This window comes from Lontra canadensis, unplaced genomic scaffold (genome assembly GCF_010015895.1).
Source record: "Lontra canadensis isolate GAN:19392208 unplaced genomic scaffold, GSC_riverotter_1.0 scaffold46, whole genome shotgun sequence".
NCBI classification, from domain to species: domain Eukaryota; kingdom Metazoa; phylum Chordata; class Mammalia; order Carnivora; family Mustelidae; genus Lontra; species Lontra canadensis.
The window spans coordinates 10,081,940-10,102,622 of NW_022631040.1; the positions used below are offsets into that span (position 1 = coordinate 10,081,940).

The 20,683-nt window shown below is 36.4% G+C and overlaps 1 protein-coding gene across 3 annotated transcripts in view; it reads left to right on the forward strand.

The window, feature by feature from the left end:
- The window catches only part of SPATA17 (spermatogenesis associated 17), a 178,626-nt gene extending 161,302 nt beyond the window's left edge, over window positions 1-17,324 (forward strand). For all 3 annotated transcript variants that reach the window (XM_032872931.1, XM_032872933.1, XM_032872932.1), the window contains one exon: window positions 17,242-17,324. In XM_032872931.1, the coding sequence (XP_032728822.1) occupies window positions 17,242-17,322 (81 nt within the window). In that variant the 3' untranslated portion in view covers window positions 17,323-17,324. The remainder of the gene's footprint in view (window positions 1-17,241) is intronic.
- Window positions 17,325-20,683: the final 3,359 nt, after the last annotated feature.

Consider the following 20,683-nt stretch of genomic DNA (forward strand, 5'->3'; position numbering starts at 1 on the left):
TTCCTGCATTTATCCCCATTTGCTTGATTTTCTTTACACTTCTTGTCAAGTTTCTCTGTGTTCTATTACAGGCTTTCAGTATAATTATTATCTTTGAAAACTCCATCCCACATGTAATTGATACTGATTAGATCTAGATTTTTTTAATTTATTTTTTATTTTTTTTATTAACATATAGAATTTTAAGTTGAAAGTTATCTCTACTCTGTTTTAAGCCACTGGCATCTGTCATTCTCTTTGGGGGTAATTTACTTGCATTCTTTCCTAATTCTTTTCTACTTGTTTTCTGAGATTCTTTCTCCTGGAGTTTCTGTAGTAAGAGATCAAATTCTCTACATCCATTCTCAAGTTGGTTTGTTGTTGTTGTTGTTTTAAATCTTCTTTTTCCTACTTCCATTTCATTGTCCCTTTGTTTTACTTCCTGGGAGCATTTCTTGGTGTTAAATTACAATTTTTCTATCAGTTTTTTTTTTTTTTCTGCTTCTGTATTATTAATTCAGTAAAGCTCTTTCTTCTTTTTAATTTTTTTAAATAGCAGCCTGTACTTGCTTAATGGATGCAATATATATTTTAATGTCTCTTAGAATATTTTAGATTTTAATTATACTTTGTTCCGCTTCTTGCATTGTTTCAAATTCATCTTTTTTTTTCCCTTCTCATTTATATCTGTCTCTGTCTTTTAGGTTGGACATTTTTCGCAAATATCTGTTAATCTTGGGCTGTTCATTATTAAAAATGAGACACTGAAATTCTAGTTGAAATCATTATGTGCCTGAGTAAGGCTTATTTGATAGCCTTCACCTCAGAGGGAACTCTGTGGAGGGGCGGCTACTCATAGCCATTCAGTTTCCCAAGAAAATTCCCTAATCTGCCAAATGTGCTAATGTTCTGGGAGTTGGGAATGGGGCTGCGGGGTAGTATGGTATTCTCACCATTCAGTGTGAAGACTTCCACTTAATTAGTGCCCTAACCCTTACCCTCTACTATGCCTAATGTCTCCAATTTTTGTTCTTGTTCTATTTCCACTCAGAAAACAGACCCCCTAAACATGGTAGAGAAGAGCAGGGACGTTCCTGGGGGACACTTGGGAAGGAAGCTTAGAAGTGTTCCTTATAGAGACTTTCAGCCAAACCCTCTGCCTCACTTTTGGCTTCTGAAATATCTGAAGATGCCAATGCCTGAGGATTCTGGGTTTTACAAGGAAGAATACATTGGAATTTCACTGGAATCCAGACACAAAGGTATCTCTGTTCTCTGTTCCTTTTAGAACTGGTACCATTCCTCATCTGTTTCTCAACATGGGGTCACTGCCATCTCCCAGTTTCATTGAAGATGTAGTTTTACAGATGTTTGTAATTCTCTGTGTTTGGGTACAGATTTCTAATAGGATAAGATAGGGCAAGAAATTTATTGCTCTGCCATCTTAAAACTGGAAGTCTTCTAGATGAGTAATTTCAAAGTACAGGTCTATACAAAGTTTTATTGCAAGACTTTTGAAATAATTGTGTTATTTCCCAAAACAAAACACCCAGAACATTTTGTTCATGCCTCTAGATTTTCATTTTAAAGTATATTTGAACGTGATAGATCGAGGAAATGAACACAGAAGGCCTAGATCCTGCCCCCAGGAACCTTATCATCTCGTAAGGGATATGAAAATGTGTGGAAATTACTGTGATACCAGCCAAAAAACAAGGACAGTGAGGGTGAGAAAAGTATAATTATGGACCATAGGCATGTAGGGAGATCTCACTCACATCTGGAGAGAGAAGGATTTCTAGGAGGAGGTAGCCTTTTTGCATGGAACTTAGTGTTTGGGTAGGATTTGCACCTAGTGAGAGCTTAATAAATATTTTCTGAATATAATTAATACTGTTCAACTTTGCTGGTTTTGACACTTTTCTTTCTACGTCTGTTCGTGGTAAATACTCTTTTCTTCAGTGTGGTATATCAACTGCAATCAATTTCACTTATTCTTGTCCTAGTTTTCCTGAGAGGAATTAACAAAAGCGTTTTTATAGAGAAAATGTACCATTCAATGACAGCTATTGATATAGCCTATAATTACAAAAAAAAAAAAAACCCTTCCTGTGAGAATGCCATTATATTAATGATGCGTGTATATTATTAAGAATTATAAACATTGAGTAATAAAGCTTCAAGTTCACATGTTCCCAGATGTTATTTTGGGGCTTCTAGATTAGCCATTTTTCAAAAACATAAGCAGTAATTACAAATCTTTCATAATTTCTTTCAGAAACAGCACTTGATTTTAATTCTTTCATTTAAAAAAACTTGTAAGAAAAACGGTGTCAGAACTATTGACATTTTTATAGCTTGACAAAAATTAAGCATAATTAAAATGAAATATTTGTTGCACAAATTAAACTGCAATTAATATGTTTTCTGCCACTGCTTAAAGGATAAGATTAAAATGGTGTTGTTAGCAGACTCCCTGCTGCGAGACTAATTTCTTGATTTTCATACCACACATTATCACAGACATTCTCACGATAAAAGAGTAAACCAACAAGTAAAAAACATCATTTGATGAAAATGGTATACAGGAGGAGATAGACTGGGTTTTATGAAGGCAAGACAATATTACTTTTATTTTTAAATCCTATGATTGATAAGATTTGTACTTTAAAGCCATTAAATAAGTAGAAAATGGCCCTTCATTTTGGTTAGCTATGCCTTTTAAATTAGCTAGTTTATTGTTTCAGGGGTGTTCGCATTTTCAGCTGGTACTTAGAAAATGAACAAGATATGTTATGCAGAGGCCTCCCCTCCAGCTAACCAAGAAGCAATAATAAATCCCTTCACAAAAACTTAGATGTGAACACTTTCAAGGAACGTGGAGGAAAAATGCATCTTTACTTCTTTTGTAGGGGGTTCACTTTTTCTCTCTGGAGCCCACAGTCGAAAGAAACTAAACAAAACCTAACGTTGACTAAATTTAGTTATTGCTATAAAAAAAATTTCTCCAGCTGCCACTTATCCAGATAATGCATCAAGTATTATTTTTATGTGAATATTTTTCTGGCTAATTACTTCTTGACAGGAGACACCATTTGTGGTTGAATGAAAGAAAGAAATAACCATTATTAATAGTCCTCTTTATTTCTCCAAATCTCTCTCTTGGGCTGTGCTACTTAAGGGCTATAAATGCACCAGTGGGAATTAGAAGTTATGGGCCAGGCCCCACCACTGGTGCACTACTGGACACCTCCCTCTTCGTGGGGAGCCAGAAAGGTGTCAGTGCGTGTTGCATGAGGATTGCATTAGCCGTGGCAGTGCCTGTTGAGGACATGATGAATGGAGCTCTGTTCACAGACGAGGCCATGCTGCCCCTGTCACACTGGCTACAGAGAAAAGGCAGTGAGCACAATGCATTATGCAAGGGCCTCTACTCCAGCTAACCAACAAATATGAGTAGGTCCCATCAAAAAAAGACCTTGCTTGATGCTTACCTACTTTCGGCACTGCTGATGTCAAGTGCACAAACAGGCTTTAGACATCAGAAAAGTCTTAAGGCAAATAAATCGGTTTTTTTAGGGTAGCTTAGTGGATTTAGGTTACTTGAAATGACACTCATGTTGTAGTGATAAATTTGGTGGTTGTGATGTTCTTAGTTTGCATGGTTACATTCTCATCACCTTCAAGTTTGCTCAAATGTCATCCGAGACCAGGCGTTCCTGACTACATGATTTGAAATTGCAGGCCCTTTCTCTAATTCCCTCAGCCCTTCTCCCTACCCTGTTTCATTTTCCCTCGTAGCACTTACTGTTATCTGACTAATTTATTTACTTATTTTCCATTTGCAGTCACTAGAAATTTAAGTTTCATGAAGACAGGAAATTTTGACCGACTAATTTCATTGCTCTACAGCCTAGAGTAGTGCTTGGCCTAAGTTGTCATTTAACTTTTTTTTTTTGAAAGAAAGAAAAGAGTGAGTGAATAAATGAATGAAACCAATTCTTTAAAAGGAGCAGAAAGAAATTAAATAAATAAGATAATTCTTGATGATGATATGAAAATCTAGGTTTGGTAGAGGGTTTTGAGAATTCTGTTCATTGAAAGCTTCATTTATACTCAGAAATTATACTGAAATGGAAACATCTTCATAAAACTAAAATGTCAGGTTATAATTGTATTATAGTATATAATTATATATAGTAATATAATTATATAATAATATAATTATACAGTTAATGTTCACAAAAAGTTATTTGCAACCCATTCTGTAAGGAATACTAAATAGTTCTGTATATCCCTTAGTTCATATTTTTATTCGTGTTCTCATTCATTCATTTTTCATTCAGCATAGTTTGTGCCCTGGGAGGCACGGTATCTTTAGTGTTCTGAAGAATATATAAGTCCACACAACAGTGAGTGCGCCGTGATAGAGCTTGACTATGCAGGAGGCACTGGGTAGATTCTTCTTGTCTTTGAGGTGGTCACGATCTGTAAGGTCAGCATGAACACTGAGTCAGTGAATCCTGAACCTAATACAGGGTTAGGTTCCTGAGAGCCTGTGGTCAACATTTCTGTCAACTAGCCAATACATAACATTGTTTTATGTGTGTTTCTGTTGAAACTAAGTAAATATATATTGTTGATTCATTAACATCTAACTCCCAGCTAACAGCACTGTAACTCCTGCCTGAGTGCAGGTTAGCTAACAAACATCTTTTCTTCTCAAGGACCATAGTAGCTTTCCTGACACCCAGGAGCTCTAGACAGCAAGGCAGCCCTGTGCTTGGGGATCCATTTTAAACAGTGAAATTACCAAAAACAGGCACAAAAGATGAAAAAGGTAGTACTAAAATTAGAACACAAGGGGACACATTTACAGAGTAAGAGCTGGAATGAAAAAGCAGGTCATCTGGGATGTGTGCCTCAGGGGACTCAACTTTTTTCCACTCTGCTTGTATCTGTGAGTGACTGTGAAAGCCCTATGGGTATTGATTTGGGGGTTACAGATGAATTTTAGTAAATTTGTGAATAAGGAATTCGAATAGTAAGGATCAATGGTTAGTGTTCTTATAAAGAAGTCATCACAGTATACATTGCTCTAGGATGTTTCCTGGGAAATCTGGGCATTATCATCTTTGCAAAACAGAGTCACAGCGAAAAGACCTATATTTCCATTCAGTCATGATTTCTGAATCCTGATGGGTCAGGTACTCTAATGGTGCTGAGTCACAATGAGAAGTCTTGTATTTCCATTCAGTCATGATTTATTGAGTTCTGATGGGTCAGACACTATTGGTGCTGGTGATGTAGTATACAAGACAAATACACCCTCATGTCCATTTACCATAGAGCTCACAGATGAGTATGTTACTCACTTTTTCTCTATTTTCTCCTTTGCTGCTTCTTTTCTCTCTCTCACATACTCTCTCTCCTTCTCCCTGTCTTCCTAATTTCTCTGTCTCTTTCCAAACACGTTTAGACGCAGATTACTGAAGGTACTGATGGACTTGGGTATAGCTTCTCCTGGCTGGAAAATGAAATATTCCAGAGAGTGGAGGGGACTTTAGAAGGGCCCTCTTGATGATGGAGAACTGGGCACATAGTTTCCATCTCTGTTGGCTTCTAGAGTGACAGGGTTGAATGAGAGGATGAAGAGGTGCTATTCCAGAAGGCTCACACTTTGAGCAGATTTGTGGTTTCCCCAAGGCCGTGTCTTTATCATTCGATCATTCCTTCAGCCAAATAATATTTATCAAGCCCCTACCGTACACTGTGTTAAACCTGGGGAATACAACTGTGAAAATTGTGTGGCCCGTCTTTTAGCAGTTATTTCCCCTCTTGAGAATTGTCTTAAAGTACCAAATTACCTAGAGGCATTCAGTTTTTTCCTACTAAGAAACACGCAGTATTTAAGAATGTCACAATTCTGGTTTCAGTTCTTACTCCGCATTCTAAGTGGTTTCTTTTCTTTTCTTTTCTTTTTTTCTTTTAAGATTTATTTTTTATTTGAGAGAGAGTACGAGGGCATGGGGGTGGGGCACAGAGGGCGGTTCGCAGAAGGAGAGGGAGAGAGAATCGCAAGCACACTCCATGCAGCGCACAGAGCTGACGCGGAGCTTGATCTCACAACCCTGAAATCACGACCTGAGCTGAAACCAAGACTCTGACATTCAACCAAATGTGCCACTAGGCACCTCTGTAAGTGATTTTCTGTAAGCCATTCCAATACTCTGAATACTTTTGCAGCCCATTTTCCAGTGCACTAACCATATGCAAGCCTGAACTTTCCTTTAGTGCCAGCTTCATACAGCATTCCCTCTATTTAAAATGGGCTTTCTATATGAAAATAATGTTCCTGGAACCTCTTACCCTGGTATCATTAGCTTTGTTACCAAACCAACTAAAAAGCTACACAGATCATTCTAACTACCAACATTGTATCAAGTTGGATGTTCCATTTCGGTGACTTTTATTTAGATGACATTTTTACTGTTTTTAGTTGAAATTAAGTGGATAAGGCCACATTTTATATGTACAAATATATTTCTATATCTTGATCTATTCCTTCTGATATATACATCCTATATCTCTCTTATTGTGGCCGTAATACACAGACACCATAATGCAATGAACTGGTCATACAAGAAACTCCGTTACTTACCTTTCACTTTACATATCTGGCCTGCCATTTCCCACCTGTGCGTTTATAACCAAGGCTATAACGATGGAGGAGGAGCATGAACTAAATAAAAGAAAACAGATAAAACTATTAAAACTGTAGCTAAGAAGAAAGATATATCCACCAAGAAGAAAGGTATATAAAGATGGAAAAAGATTCAGCAGAAACTCAAATATATAATATTAGATTTTGGATGTACCCAATTGAAATGAAAAGTAAGAATGTGTATACCAAAGTCAGATATAAATAACCTTTGAATAAACAGCTGTTAAAGGTTATTCATTCACAACTATTCCCTCCACCCACCCCACTCTTTAGGGTATCTGAGAATTTCTTAGTTTTGAAAATAGCTAACACTTAACAAGTCCTTGCTATATGCCAGGCAGTGTTTTAAATGCTTTATACGTATGGACTCAATCATTTTAACAACGCTATGAGTAAAGTGTTACTATTTTCATGTTATTTCATCTCATCTCTTTCAAATGAGGAAATAAGAATTGCAGGGGTTAAATTAGGTGTCCAGGATCACAGAACTCTTAAGAATGAAGCTGGATTTCAAACTCAGGCAGCTTGGTTCCAAAGCAATACCTCAGAGTAGAAATCATAAGTAGGTTTTCAAACCACAGTTGCAAATACCGTCCATTGTACACTAAGCATAATGTAATATACACATGAACTTGGTTTTCTTTCCACGTTCAGATTGACAATGCATCATGAACTTGGGATCAGCTAGAAATGGTTTCTTTGAGAACATACACAAATGGCTTAATTGAAAGAATAACATGATAAATCCTAACACTATGGGATTGAGAAGAACACAAATAATAGAGAACACTTCAGGATGTTTTCCTGAAACTGAAGAGTGAACAGGGAGAAGACACTAACTCCTACAACTTTTTTTTTTTTTTTAAGATTTTATTTATTTATTTGACAGACAGAGATCACAAGTAGGCAGAGAGGCAGGCAGAGAGAGAGGAGGAAGCAGGCTCCCTGCCGAGCAGAGAGCCCAATGTGGGGCTCAGTTCCAGGACTCTGGGATCATGACCTGAGCCGAAAGGAAGAGGCTTTAACCCACTGAGCCACCCAGGCGCCCCACTCCTACAACTTTTAACCATACTCTTTTGTCAAAACTAGAAATGCTCTTGCCATCATAGCATCTTCTGCATGTAATGAGAGCAAAGTTTGATTGTACAGGAATAATGCCAGGCTATCTTTTAAGCCTGCCTACAAACTCTCATTTGAAGACTAAGGAAAATCCCACATGCAAACTAGACTTAATTGCGGTCTCATTCAGGAAGTATTTTCAGTTAAAATGTATTTAGTATTCAACTAAAAGTTCTTTGTACCCCCCTTTTTTTTAAGTTCTAAGAAAAATCTTTGCAATACTTTAGAGCTATTTTTTTGAATATTTAAAAATATATATTTTAAGCTGAACAGTATGTGCATAACCTTTGATTTCTGTCTTGTCCTTCCAATCTCGGAGATTTTGTGTGCTGTAATGTTATCGGGACTGTCCTGCTTACCAACACTGAAGCGGGTTGTTTAAGTACTCAGTTGTGAGTATCTGGTGGAAAACCTTAAATAACTAGATAAACAGCCCAGCTGCCAACCTAAAGTGATCTTACACTTAGGGGGTGAGTGGCCCAGGAAATTTGCTCTTTGTCATTTTGACTTGGGTTTGAAAATGGACCTGGGCTGCATTCCAGCTCAAAGAGCCGTTCACTTCCAAAGACTCCTAAATTGTCCCAAGGAGCTCATTTTAGCGGTGGATTATTTGTGTTTGGCTGGGCGTCCTAATAGCAAAAGCTGTCTGCTTTGGCAAGCAAAGGCTATGGCAGGATTTAGAATTACCGTCCCCAGTGTTTTTCTTGATGAGGTTATTTTTCAGAAAAGCATCCCCCCGCTCTTTTAAAAAGTGACACTGCGTGAGTATTGTGCAGGTGGTTTTCTCGAGCTCAAAAGTTTCCCATGACAGGGTGGCCTGTTTTATGTATCAGAGGCAAATTTTAAACAAATGAGAACAGCACCAGATTTTCTCCCAAACCAAAGCTTTGTTAATGGCATATTCATCTTTTGCTATACCATAGGTAACGGTTACTGGTTAGCTAGGGTCAAGTAAGAATTTGGGGTTTTAAATTAAAAAAACAAAAGTGATAAAGAATTTGTGAAAATTTTTCTGTTAGGGAATAGAGAGTGTAAGTACTTGAAAAGTCAATGCCTGTTTATCTACACAACTGTAAATGCCTATTGTCTGACTCTCCCACTAGCCTGTGAGGTCTCCTGGGAAGACATGACTAAGTTTCAGTTACAATCAGGTGGAAGCTGACTAGCATGGTATTTACACAGTGTAGATGTTCAGATGTTAGTGGAAGGCCCAGGTGAGACCATAACATAGGTTTAAGTCATGCTTCACTCATTGTATTCGAGGGGTCCACAATTACATACACAAGAAGAGCCACAGGACTGAAGGCAGAACATGTTAGAATTTCTACTTATATTAAGTTTTACCTCATTTGTATGCCTGTTTAACATGACATTTTGCTATCACAGTATTATACCTGTAAAATTTAAAACAAATAATCAGACATATATTCAGAGTGCTTGTTCAAGATATTTTTACTGATGGGGATTATGATCAAAATCTTCTGAGTCCTGCTTCACTTCATTACTGCTCCATAATTAGTTTCTCATGGGAGCCAATGGAATTTATTTAATTTGAAATAAAGAAATAAGGAACGTAATAGGTAGATTATGAATAGACTTTAGCCATTGAAGGAAAAGGGGAGGAAAAAATTAGTGCTAAGTGCCAGATATTTTATCCTGGTTAATCCTTACAACAACCCTGCAATACAGGTTATCTCCATTTTATAGATGATGAAGCAGAAGGAGTCAGGAGGTGCTTCCTGTGCTCTTATTTTCTGAAATAATTTAAACAGAATTGGTATCATTTCTTCCTTATTTGGTAGAAAATATCAGTGAAATCTTCTAGGCCTGTTTGGGAAGATTATCAATTATTGGTTCAATTTTTTAAAATAGATACAGGCCTGTGCAGGTTATCTGTTTCTCCTTGTGTGAATTTTACTAGACTGTATCTTTTAAGGAATTGGTCTATTTCACCTAAGTTATCAAGTTTGTGATCATAGAGTTGTTCATAATATTCCTTTATCATCCTTTTTATATCCATGGAATCAGTCCTGATGGTCCATTTTTCATCTATGATATTAGTAATCTGTGTCTTCTCTCTTTTTTCTTAGCCTGGCAAGGTGTTTATCAATCTTACTGATCTTTTCAAAGAACTGGCTTTTGGTTTTGTTGATTTTCTTTATTGAATTCATATATTCAGTTTCACTGATTTCTGCTCTGATTTTATTTTCTTCTGCTTACTTTGGATTTAACTTATTCTTTCTCTAGTTCTAAAGTGAAAATTTAAATTAGTGGTTTCTGCTGTATTTAGTCAGTGCTATAAATTTCCCCCTAGGTACTCCTTTTGTTGCATCCCACAAATTTTGGTAAGTTGTACTTTAATTTTCATTTAGTTTGAATTTTTTTTTTTATTTCTCTTGTTGCTTCTTCTTTGACCCAAATGTATCTAGAGTTATTTTGTTCAACCTCCAAATATTTGGGGATTTTTCAGCTATCTTTCTGTTACTGATTTCTAGTTTCATTCCACTGTGATCTAAGAGTCTACTTTGTTTGATGTATATTCTTTTGAATTTGTTGAGGTGTATTTTATGGCCCCAAATGTGGTCTATCATGATGAATGTTCCATGTGACCTGGAGAAGAACATGTCAGCTATTGTTGTCTATAAATGTCAGTTAGAGTTGATTGATAGCTGTTCTTTTTGATTGTGTACCTACTGATTTCCTACCCACTGGATCTGTCAGTTACTTAGAAAGGGGTAATGAGATCTCTAACTACTACAGTGACTATTTCTGTTGCAGTTCTATTGGTTTTGCTTCATGTATTTTGATGCTCTGTGGTCACACACATACACATTAAGGAATGTTATGTCTTCTTTGAGAATTGAGCCCTTTATTTTGAGACACCTGTCTTTATCCCTGATAATTTCCTTATTCTGAAGTCTATTTTGTCTGAAATTAATATAGTTACTCCAGCGTTCTTTTGGCTAATATTAGCATGGTATATCTTCTCCATCCCTTTACTTTTAATCTGTTTGTCTTTTTCATTTAAAGCAGGTTTCATGGAACCAGCATAAAATTATATCTTGTTTTTTGTCCACAGTCTTTGCCACTTTGTTCATGTATTTAGACTATTCCCATTTAAAGTGATTGTTAATATAGTCAGATTAATGTCTACTCTATTAGCTGTTTTCCATCAGTTACTTTGTTTGGTCTTTTGTTTCTGTTTTGGTTTTGCTTTCCACTCTTCCAGGCTTCTCTAGTTTTATTCAGCATTTTACATGATTCCATTTTCTCTACTCACTTGGCATATCAATTATACTTATTCAAAAAAAATTTTCTATGTGTTTGCTCTAGACTTTGGAGTACACAAAATAACACTCATCAAAGTCCACTTTCAAATAACTCTGTACTGCTTCATAGGTCATTCATCTACCTTATAACAGGTTATTCCAAACCCCACCCCATTCCTTACAGTATTGTAGTCATTCATTTACCTCATCCATAAGCTATAGTCCCTGATTATGTTCTACTTTCTATATTGTACATATTATGTATTATGTATATTATTATTTTTTTGAACAAAATGGCTATCTGAAAGGTAATTAAGAAAAAAATGAAAATAAAATGCTTTATTTTACCTTCATTTATTTCTTCTATAATGTTCCTCACTTCTTTTCATTTTTTCAGTGTTCCAGGATTCATTGTTTATGCACCACACCCAGTGTTCCATGCAGTACATGTCCTCCTTAATACCCACCACCAGGCTCACCCAACTCCCCACCCCTCTCTCCTCTAAAATCCCCAGTTTGTTTCTCAGAGTCCACAGTCTCTCATGCTTTATCTCCCCCTCCATTTTGCCCCAATTCACTTTTCCTTTCCTTCTCCCAATATCCTCCATGTTATTCCTTATGCTCCACCAGTAAGTGAAACCACATGATAATTGACTCTCTCTGCTTGACTTGTTTCACTCAGCATAATCTCCTCCAGTCCCATCCATGTTGGTACAAAAGTTGGGTATTTATCCTTTCTGATGGCTGTGTAATATTCCATGGTATATGTGGACCACATCTTCTTTATCCATTCATCTATTGAAGGGCATCTGGCCCTTTCCACAGTTTGGCAACTGTGGCCATTGCTGCTATGAACATTGGGGTACAGATGGTCCTTCTTTTCACTACATCTGTATCTTTGGGGTAAATACCCAGTAATGTAATGCTTCTCACTTCTAACCTATTTCATTTTCCTTCTCTCTGATAACTTCAAAGTTTTCTTTCTTTAGAAAAGAAATTGTATTTCTTGCACAAGAGGATGACCCTTTACAAATTTCTTCATTTGTTATTGAAATATTTGTTTGTCTGCAAGTCTTTGTTTCTCCTTTACTTTTGAAGGATAATTTTTCGGATACAGAATTGTAGGTTGGTGATTGTTTTCTTTTAACACTTTCTTACTCCACTCTTGCTTGCATGGTTTCTGCAGAAAAGTCCAATGTAATTCTTATCCTTGTTCCTCTATCTGGAAGGTGGTTTCTCACCCCAACCCCCTTTGGCTTTTTTCGAGAGTTTGAATGCATGGGTGTAAATTTTTGATGTTCTCTGAGTTTTCTGAATCTGGTTTCATGTCTGTCATTAATTTAGGAAAAATTTTAATCATTATTACTTCAAATATTTCTTCTGTTCCTTTTCTTTATGTCTTCTCTTTCTGGTATTCCCAGTATGCATAAGTTATACCTAATGTGATTGTCTAACAGTTCTTGCATATCTGTTCTATATCTTGCATCTGCTAGTTCATCTTTTTCGTTCTCTTTTCCTTTTGCATTTCAGTTTTAGAAATTTCTCTGATTCTTTCCTCAGCCATGTCTAGCTCCTACTGAATCCATCAAAGCCATTCTTTATTTCTATTATAGCATTTTTTATTTTTAGTGTTTCCTTGGGTTCTTTTTTAGTTTCTGTCTCTCTGCTTGCTTTACCCTTGTGTTCCTGTGTATTGTCCACCTTTTTACATTAGCACCTTTAGCATATCAGCCATAGTGAAATCCCCGTCTGACAATTCCAAAATTTCTGCATATCTGAGTCTGTTTCTGATGTTTGGTTTGTCTCTTCAGATTTCAGTTTTTTGGGGTTTGTTGTTGTTTGCCTTTTAGCATGAGTTTTAATTTTTTATTGGACTCTAGACATGATATATCAAGTGGAAAGAACTAAGGAACATAGGCCTTCAGTGTGAATGTTTATGTTTTCTGCCAAGGAATTAGGCTGTTCACTGTTGACTATAACTGTGGTGTCAAAGCTAAAATTTTCTTCAGTGTCCTTTTCCTTCTCTCCCTGCTTTTTTTTTTGTTTGTTTTGTTTTGTTGAGTGTAAATAGAGACTCTTAAATGGGGTCTCAGACTTGTAGTTATTTTGGCTCTGATCCCTGTGTTATTACACAGGAGCCTAATGATGAGTTGGTAAGTTGTGGGAAGGGGGAATTCCATAGTCCTATGATTAAGTCTCAGTCTTAGTGAGTCTTATTTCTCTTCCTTTGTATCAGTCAGGCTTTGATGATCCCTCAGGCTGGTAAAATAGTTTCACTCAAGACAGGCTTTATTAAGGAGAACAGAGGGCTCAAATGGCTACTTTTTCCCTCCTGCTGGAAGCAAGAGTGAGGTTCACAGTGTGAACCCAGTAGACCTCCTAGTAGTAAAACTCAGGACAGCATGGGAACCCCACTACGATGGGGTGCCTCAGAGTTCTTAACTCTCAAATGGCCCACCCTGAGCCACCAGCAATTTGTCAGTTATGGTTGAAGGTATTCCTGTGATACTTTCTTTGGTGCACTTCTCTTTCTGAGCTTCTGCTCCCAGTAGTTTGTGATCCTTGGTACCTGCCTGTCTCTCCTCTTTTCAAGGCAGAAGTTTGCCCTGTGACCTCAGTTTTCTGAAGGATCTAAGAAGAGTTGGTTTGAAATCTGTTCAGCTTTTCCTGTTGTGATGATGGGAGTGATGACTTCCAAACTATTTACATATTGGACCAGAAACTAGAGTCCACATGAGTAAACAAGTTCAGGTAGATTCAATACCTCAACCAAGCTAAAAGCACTAGTAAGTGGTAGTCCAGGGATTCCCACTTGGTTCTGGGTAGGCTAGAGCTTAGCATGGGGCCCAGCACATGTTTGACAAATGAATCAATAGCTCCAAAGCCAGGCCAGAGCCCTTTCCACTATATAATACCACCATTGTCAAAAGTCAATGATTAGGTGAGGTCTAGGGTATCAGAGAATAAAGAGAATAACCAAACAAAAACTTCCTCAATTAAAAAAAAAAAAAAGAACATTCTTAATGGTATTAGTGAAGGAAACAAAAAATTACTTACATAATAAGGGAAAGAATTACTATAAAGTAAGCCTAATCAGCACCAGAATACTTTGGTCAATGTGGACAACTAACTGAAATGTGAGAGGTAAATAAACCTTGGACTACACTATTTCCATTTTTATCAGTTTGGTAAACTGCTTCTAGAAGGGTGTTCAGAATATGAAAGTGGTTTATAAGACAGATGCAAGGGTGATTTGGAAAGTGAGGCCTTTGGAGGAAGAGCACTCTGTTTCTGGAGAAGCAGCCCCTGAGGGTCCGTTGAATAGGCCTCCAAGCACACGAAGAGCAGGCCCAACCCCGCCATTTGCAGAGCCCAAGGTCAGAGCAATGGAAGCTGCGTAGTATATGATTGAAAAGTTACAAATCAAGTTAACTGTTAAATAAGTATGTTCTGTCATTCTACCATAATAAAAATACTTCTATGGGGTGCCTTTGTGGCTCAGTGGGTTAAAGCCTCTGCCTTTGGCTCCAGTCATGATCCCAGGGTCCTGGGATTGAGCCCCCCGCCCCCTGCTCAGCAGGGAGCCTGCTTCCTCATCTCTCTCTCTCTGCCTGCCTCTCTGCCTAGTTGTGATCTCAATCTCTGTCAAATAAATAAATAAAATCTTTTAAAAAAATTAAAAATTAAAAAAAACACTTTTATAACAACATCAAGAACTACTTATAAAATTAAAAATGAAAGTTGGCAAAATATCAAAGATAACAGAATTTACTAATTGTTCCCATGACTGGGTTATCTGTTGGTTGGCTGAGTAATAAAATAAAGACACACAAGTTATGCATAATTATGTATTCCATATAATTTCTTTTCTTGTATTTCAGCAGAATCATTAATTTATATATTTTTAAGTTTTTATTATTTTTAGAATCAAGATTTTAATTATTATTATTATATTATCAATAATGATATAAACCAGATTTTAAAAGAAAATTTAAATCTATTTAAAGCATGTACAGTTTGAATACATTTTCAGCAATTGTAAATTAAAGTAAATGTAAAAAACAAAAATTTAACTTATATATCTAAAGAATTAGTTACTTTAAGTATTCAGAATCATCTGTTATGTCAAAATGAGGAATAAATATAATTAATAAATATCGAAAGTTTAAACTACGATCATTTAGATAAATTTAATATTTTCATTTACTTTTTTGAAATTTAAATTTTTACATGTATTTATAAAACTGAAACTATTCACAGTCCTAGGTTTCTGAGTTCATCAAGTGCCTACATAAAAAAATCACTACTATGCTTCACACATATACCTAAATTTCATACATTCAAATTTAAGAGTAGTTTGAATTATTTACTGTTGCAAAATATTCCTGCTGTGTCAAGGACAACTCTTGCAGATACGGTATCAGTTCCTGAGTAACTCTGGAATCACAGTTTGGAATAAAAATTAAACAAGAGTATGGCTGTTTGGTGCCCCAGAAAAATAATGCTCGATTATATGAAGTTCTACTGCATTTATGCTATCCAAGAGGAAGGATTTTATTCAAATTGATTGTTTTTTTTATCTAAACATCTTTGTCACTTAAATTCATTTCATCCTTGAAAGTAGTGTCTGTTACAGCATAACTGTCCTTCATGTCACTTGGGCTTAGTCGCTTTCATTTCACTAACACAGAGCAACAGATGTGAGCTGCTCCCTGGGGCCTGAATAGCATTAGTCATAAAAACAGATACTTAGGGTTCAGAGCTCAGCTGCGCCAGGGTAGAGAGCCAGGTCCCGGGCGGCAGACACATTCGCGTGTTCTTCGGTACCTTTATGTTTTGTGTGTTTGTAATGTATGACCCTCTCTGAAAGAGGTGGGCTTGGGGTGGAGGTCCTTCTTTCCAGGGTTTTCTTAAAAGGGGCAAAAGGCATAAACTGTCCCAAATCGTCTCCATTGAGAAAAGACTCCCGTAGGAGGAGACACATACAGTTTTATCTGGTCTGACTGTTATTTGCAATATTCACTGTTGATTTAGTACTTTACTTCTTTAGTTTATTTGCCTTCTTCACATGCATGAAGGGCATTTTTATCCTCAATCAGATGCTGCTTCTCTGGTTACTGAGTAAAAGAATGATTTTCCCTCTATACGCCTGTATCATTCCTTTGAATCAGTGCTGTGGTACTTGGCACAGTATATCACCTTTCCTGTTTGATTCAGTCGGTCAACAAATGTTTATTTATTTATTTTTTAAAGACTTTAATTGTTTATGTGACAAAGACACAGCGAGAGAGGGAACATAAGTAGGGGGAGTGGGAGAGGGAGAGGCAGGCTTCCCACTGAGCAGGGAGCCCTATGTGGGACTCTGTCCCAGGTCTCTGGGATCATGATCTGAGCTGAAGGCAGACGCTTAACGACTGAGTCACCCAGGTGCCCCAACAAATGTTTATTTTTTACAAAACAAAGTACCTACTTCTATGAAGCTTATGCTGTCATGTGGGACACAAGGTAAATAAATATGTAATATCGAGGAAGGGTAATTAAGAAAATAGAGGCCAGTTGAGGTGATAGAAAGTTTCAGGAGTGCTGTTTTGTATATACAGATGGTCTGGGAGGGCCCCTTTGAACAGAAATGCAATAAAAGGAGGGAATGAGCCATGGAAATAAGTGGAGAAGAGGCTGTCTGGATGGCGGCATCTGTAAGTATAAAGACAGAGAGGAAATGTGTCCAAGTAAACAGAACTGTTGCTAAAGAAGACTGAATGAGGGGAAATGTAGAGGAAGATAAGCCACATCAGAAAGGACCCCAAAGCACAGCTATGTGGGGGCCTTATAGGTCAAGATAAAAAGTACAGATGTGTGAGTTCCTTGAAGACAGGTAAGTGCATCTAGCCTTTGCATCGCTCAGAGATTTTTAATAGTGCTACCCATAGCTATGGCAAGCTTTTTGTCTGAGGAAGCTTTGGTCCTTCTGGCTTTCAGCTGATAAAAATTAACTGCCAATTTCGTCTTATTTGAAGATATGGTGGGAAACCTGAAGTGCAGTTAAGTATCTGTCTAGAAATTTAATATGATATAAATTATAATGAAATAATAATAGCAATACAAAGTCAATAAGATCTCCGTGGTAATCTTTGATCTTTTTCTTCCCAGGATTTCCAAACTGTATTACCATCATTTGATCTCTTCTCAAAGTATGGAAAATTATATTCAAAAGCTGGACAAATTATCTAAAGGTACGCATTTTTGATAAGAAGGACTTCAAAAAGTATGTTAAAAACATTTTAAAAAATCAAGATTGACTTTAATTCTCAAGCATTTTTAAAACCATGATATAATGTTTATATATCATATGGCTCCATTTTTCACTCTAATTTAATGGTTTTTAACATTCAAAAATTACGGATTTTATTTTTCAAAGCTTTTCTCCAAAGAAAACTCAAAATATATTAATAAAATTGACAAAAATCTGAAGTAGCCTTTTTCTTTAAGTTAATTAATACAATAAAATCGTTTTACACAACTCAGTGAAAAAATATTGGTAGTGTCCAAAAGCTAAAAGAGTTTAAAATACTATTTCAGTATGTGGGTTATTTGAAGTATGAGTTGTCTTTAGGGGATTCCAAATACAGAGTGTCTAGGATCTCTGATTATCAGAGTTAACAGTATAGAGAAGAACAGAGATACCCACATACACTTCAAGATCACAGAAAGAGCTCTCAGTGAAAGCCATTTAATTGTTGAGGAGTCGTGGAATAGGAAGTGATTAAAATCAAAGTAAGACTAATTAGGTGCTCTGGCACTTTCAGCCTAATGTAAAGGAGGTGTTAGATGAAGACAGCAAAGATCGCTGTAGTTGAAGGAAAAGAGGCAGGAATGCGAAATCCCCGCTGGATGGAATTCCCAGGCGTCTGGCACCGAGAAGCGAGGGGAAAGCGCTGGCAGGAGAGCATTGGAAGGAGCACAGAGTAGATTCAAGCAGCTTATGTTTGTTCTTTAGAGTTAGTGTTGTATCACTTCTCCCCCACTTACAACTTTGGAGGCTTCAACTCAAAAATTAGTGTGTTTAATGTAGATAGTAGTATCTACCTCTTAACTACTCCAAAGGAATGTAGGAAGGGAAATATGAAACATTCAGAGCTAATAGAAAAACATAGTGCCAAGCAGAGTTGTGGTTTCAAAGGTTTATAAAGTACCATTGCATATGGGAACATTTATCTAGTATTTGAGATTCACAGTATGTCGTAGTGGAAATAAAATTTTTCATATTTGTGTATGACTTCAGATGTTAGTTCAGAAATACAGCCTGGAGGAAATCAGAGAGGGAGACAAACCATGAGAGACTCTGGACTCCGGGATACACACTGAGGGTTACAGAGGGGAGGCGGTGAGGGAGGAAAGGGTAACCTGGTGATGGGTATTAATAGGGCATGTTTTGTGATGAGCACTGGGTGTTATATGCAACTAATGAATCATTGAACACTGCATCAGAAACTAATGATTAGTATATGTTGGCTAACTGAACATAATAAAAAGAAAAGATACAGTCTGTTTATAATGGGGAAAGGTTGAGAACAATATGAATACTCAGTATATGGTAAGTTAAATAAGACAAATACAAAACTATGAAGACATTAAAAATGTTAACAAAGATCTTTACCTATTAATTTGAAAAATGCCTGTATTTCTAAGAAAAGAAGGCTGAATTCAAAAGGTTGTGTAGTATGACTCCTTTAAAAAAGGGGTGCGTGTGTGTGCGTGTGTGTGTATACACATACATATATAATGTGTCTATATGTATAAAAACACACTTGAATGTGCTTTCTTGTATATTATATGTATATGTATACATTCTTATAGGGCAAAATGTTAATGATAGTTATCTCTAGCTAGTGAGATTATGATTGCCTTCCCTTTTTGGGTGATACTTCTTTGTAGTCTCATTTTATAAAATTTGTATCTAATCAGACAAAAACAAAGTGTTAAAACAAAATACACCAATAGGGACTACTTGCTCTTGTCTACCAATTACAGAAACAACTTGACTTTATTCTATTCAATCATAATAATTTAGAGACAATTATCTTCTTTTTCTGAAGACAAAATAATTACTTGCTAAATTATTTATAAAGAAGACAGGGATGAGTAACAAATGTTTCACATTACTTTTAATTAAAAAGAGTGCACAATGCACAGATATGTGACAGAAATATGTGATAGAAATTTTAAAAAATGTTTGCTAACGCTTCTCTTGGATTTTTAACTATTTTGTAAATTGAAAATATTATCAAAATGTCATCTCCCCTTCTTGGAAAGGAAATTAATGTCTAGTGTTTAATTTTGGTAAGTGAAGGGTAGCAGCCTTAGCTGAGGCTCTCCTATTAAGATTTAATTTCACCAAATACGACAAAGTGCTTCTGTTCTTTGTAAAGAAGGCCAAGACGGGGACACTCACACCAAAGTGTTGAATAAAGATGCCATAGTAATTTTTAGAGCTATCTATTTGATTGCTTCAGCTTCAAGGTAGTTCATCACTTCACTATAATTCACCCAACATTGCCTCTTACACCCACACTACGTTTTCCCATCAGTCCGATTAGAATAGTGATGCCTTTACCAGATTAATTTTTCTTTCCTTAGTGTGCCTGTGTTTAGGATAAACAGAGCCTACACTGCCCATTTTGATTAATACACTAAGATTTCAGCCACTGAAATTGCTGAGAGTGAATTAGATTTTAAATACACACATATTTTAAAATCTCTTCTCTGCCTAGAATATGACTCAGTTTCTTTAATTTTTCTTTGTAACTAATGAGTCATTTTTGTAACCTTTGATAGTTTCTTAAAGGCAGCTTGGTTGAAATCAGATTGTACTGTGTTGCATCGAGGGCGTGAATTGCTTTGCTGTCTTTTTAGCTACATTCATCTTTCCAGGCAGAAGAGTCTCTTTAAAGATTTGAGTGAAGAAAACTTAGCAAAATGAGGTGAAATCACTGGTTAATCTGGCATTGATGTGAGCTTTCTTGCATTACGTGTTCCTTAAGTTTTTCGCATTCTTCTTTGTGATGGGCCTTGGTCCAGGCTATCTTTCTGCTAAAGTGTGGTTCAACTTTGAGACCAGATGAATTAAGTTTTAATTAAATTATGCATGAAAACCAATGCACTTCCCCCCACCTTTTCACAGGAATTTGACATATAAATGACTCAAATAGCTGAGAAAAAATTAAAATGAAAAATAAGTTTGGTTAGCACCTGAATTAGGGAACAGGTGAAATTCTATTAGCTTTTTCCAGAAGAAATGAGGTCTTAGCAACTGTGTAAGGAAAAAGAAGCTATATGAAGAGAAAGTAATAACCAGGCATGTAAATATGTGTGTGTGTGTGTGTGTGTGTGCGCGTGTGTATATGTGTGTGCGTGTGTATGTGTGTGTGTATATATATATATATATATATACACACATATATATATACACATGCCTGTTGGGAGGGGTTGTTTTTTAATTCGACAAGAGAATGATTAAATATTGTCACTCAGTTTGACACTATGTGAATTTATAACCCTTTCCAATTTAGTCATAATGAATTAGCAAAAAAGA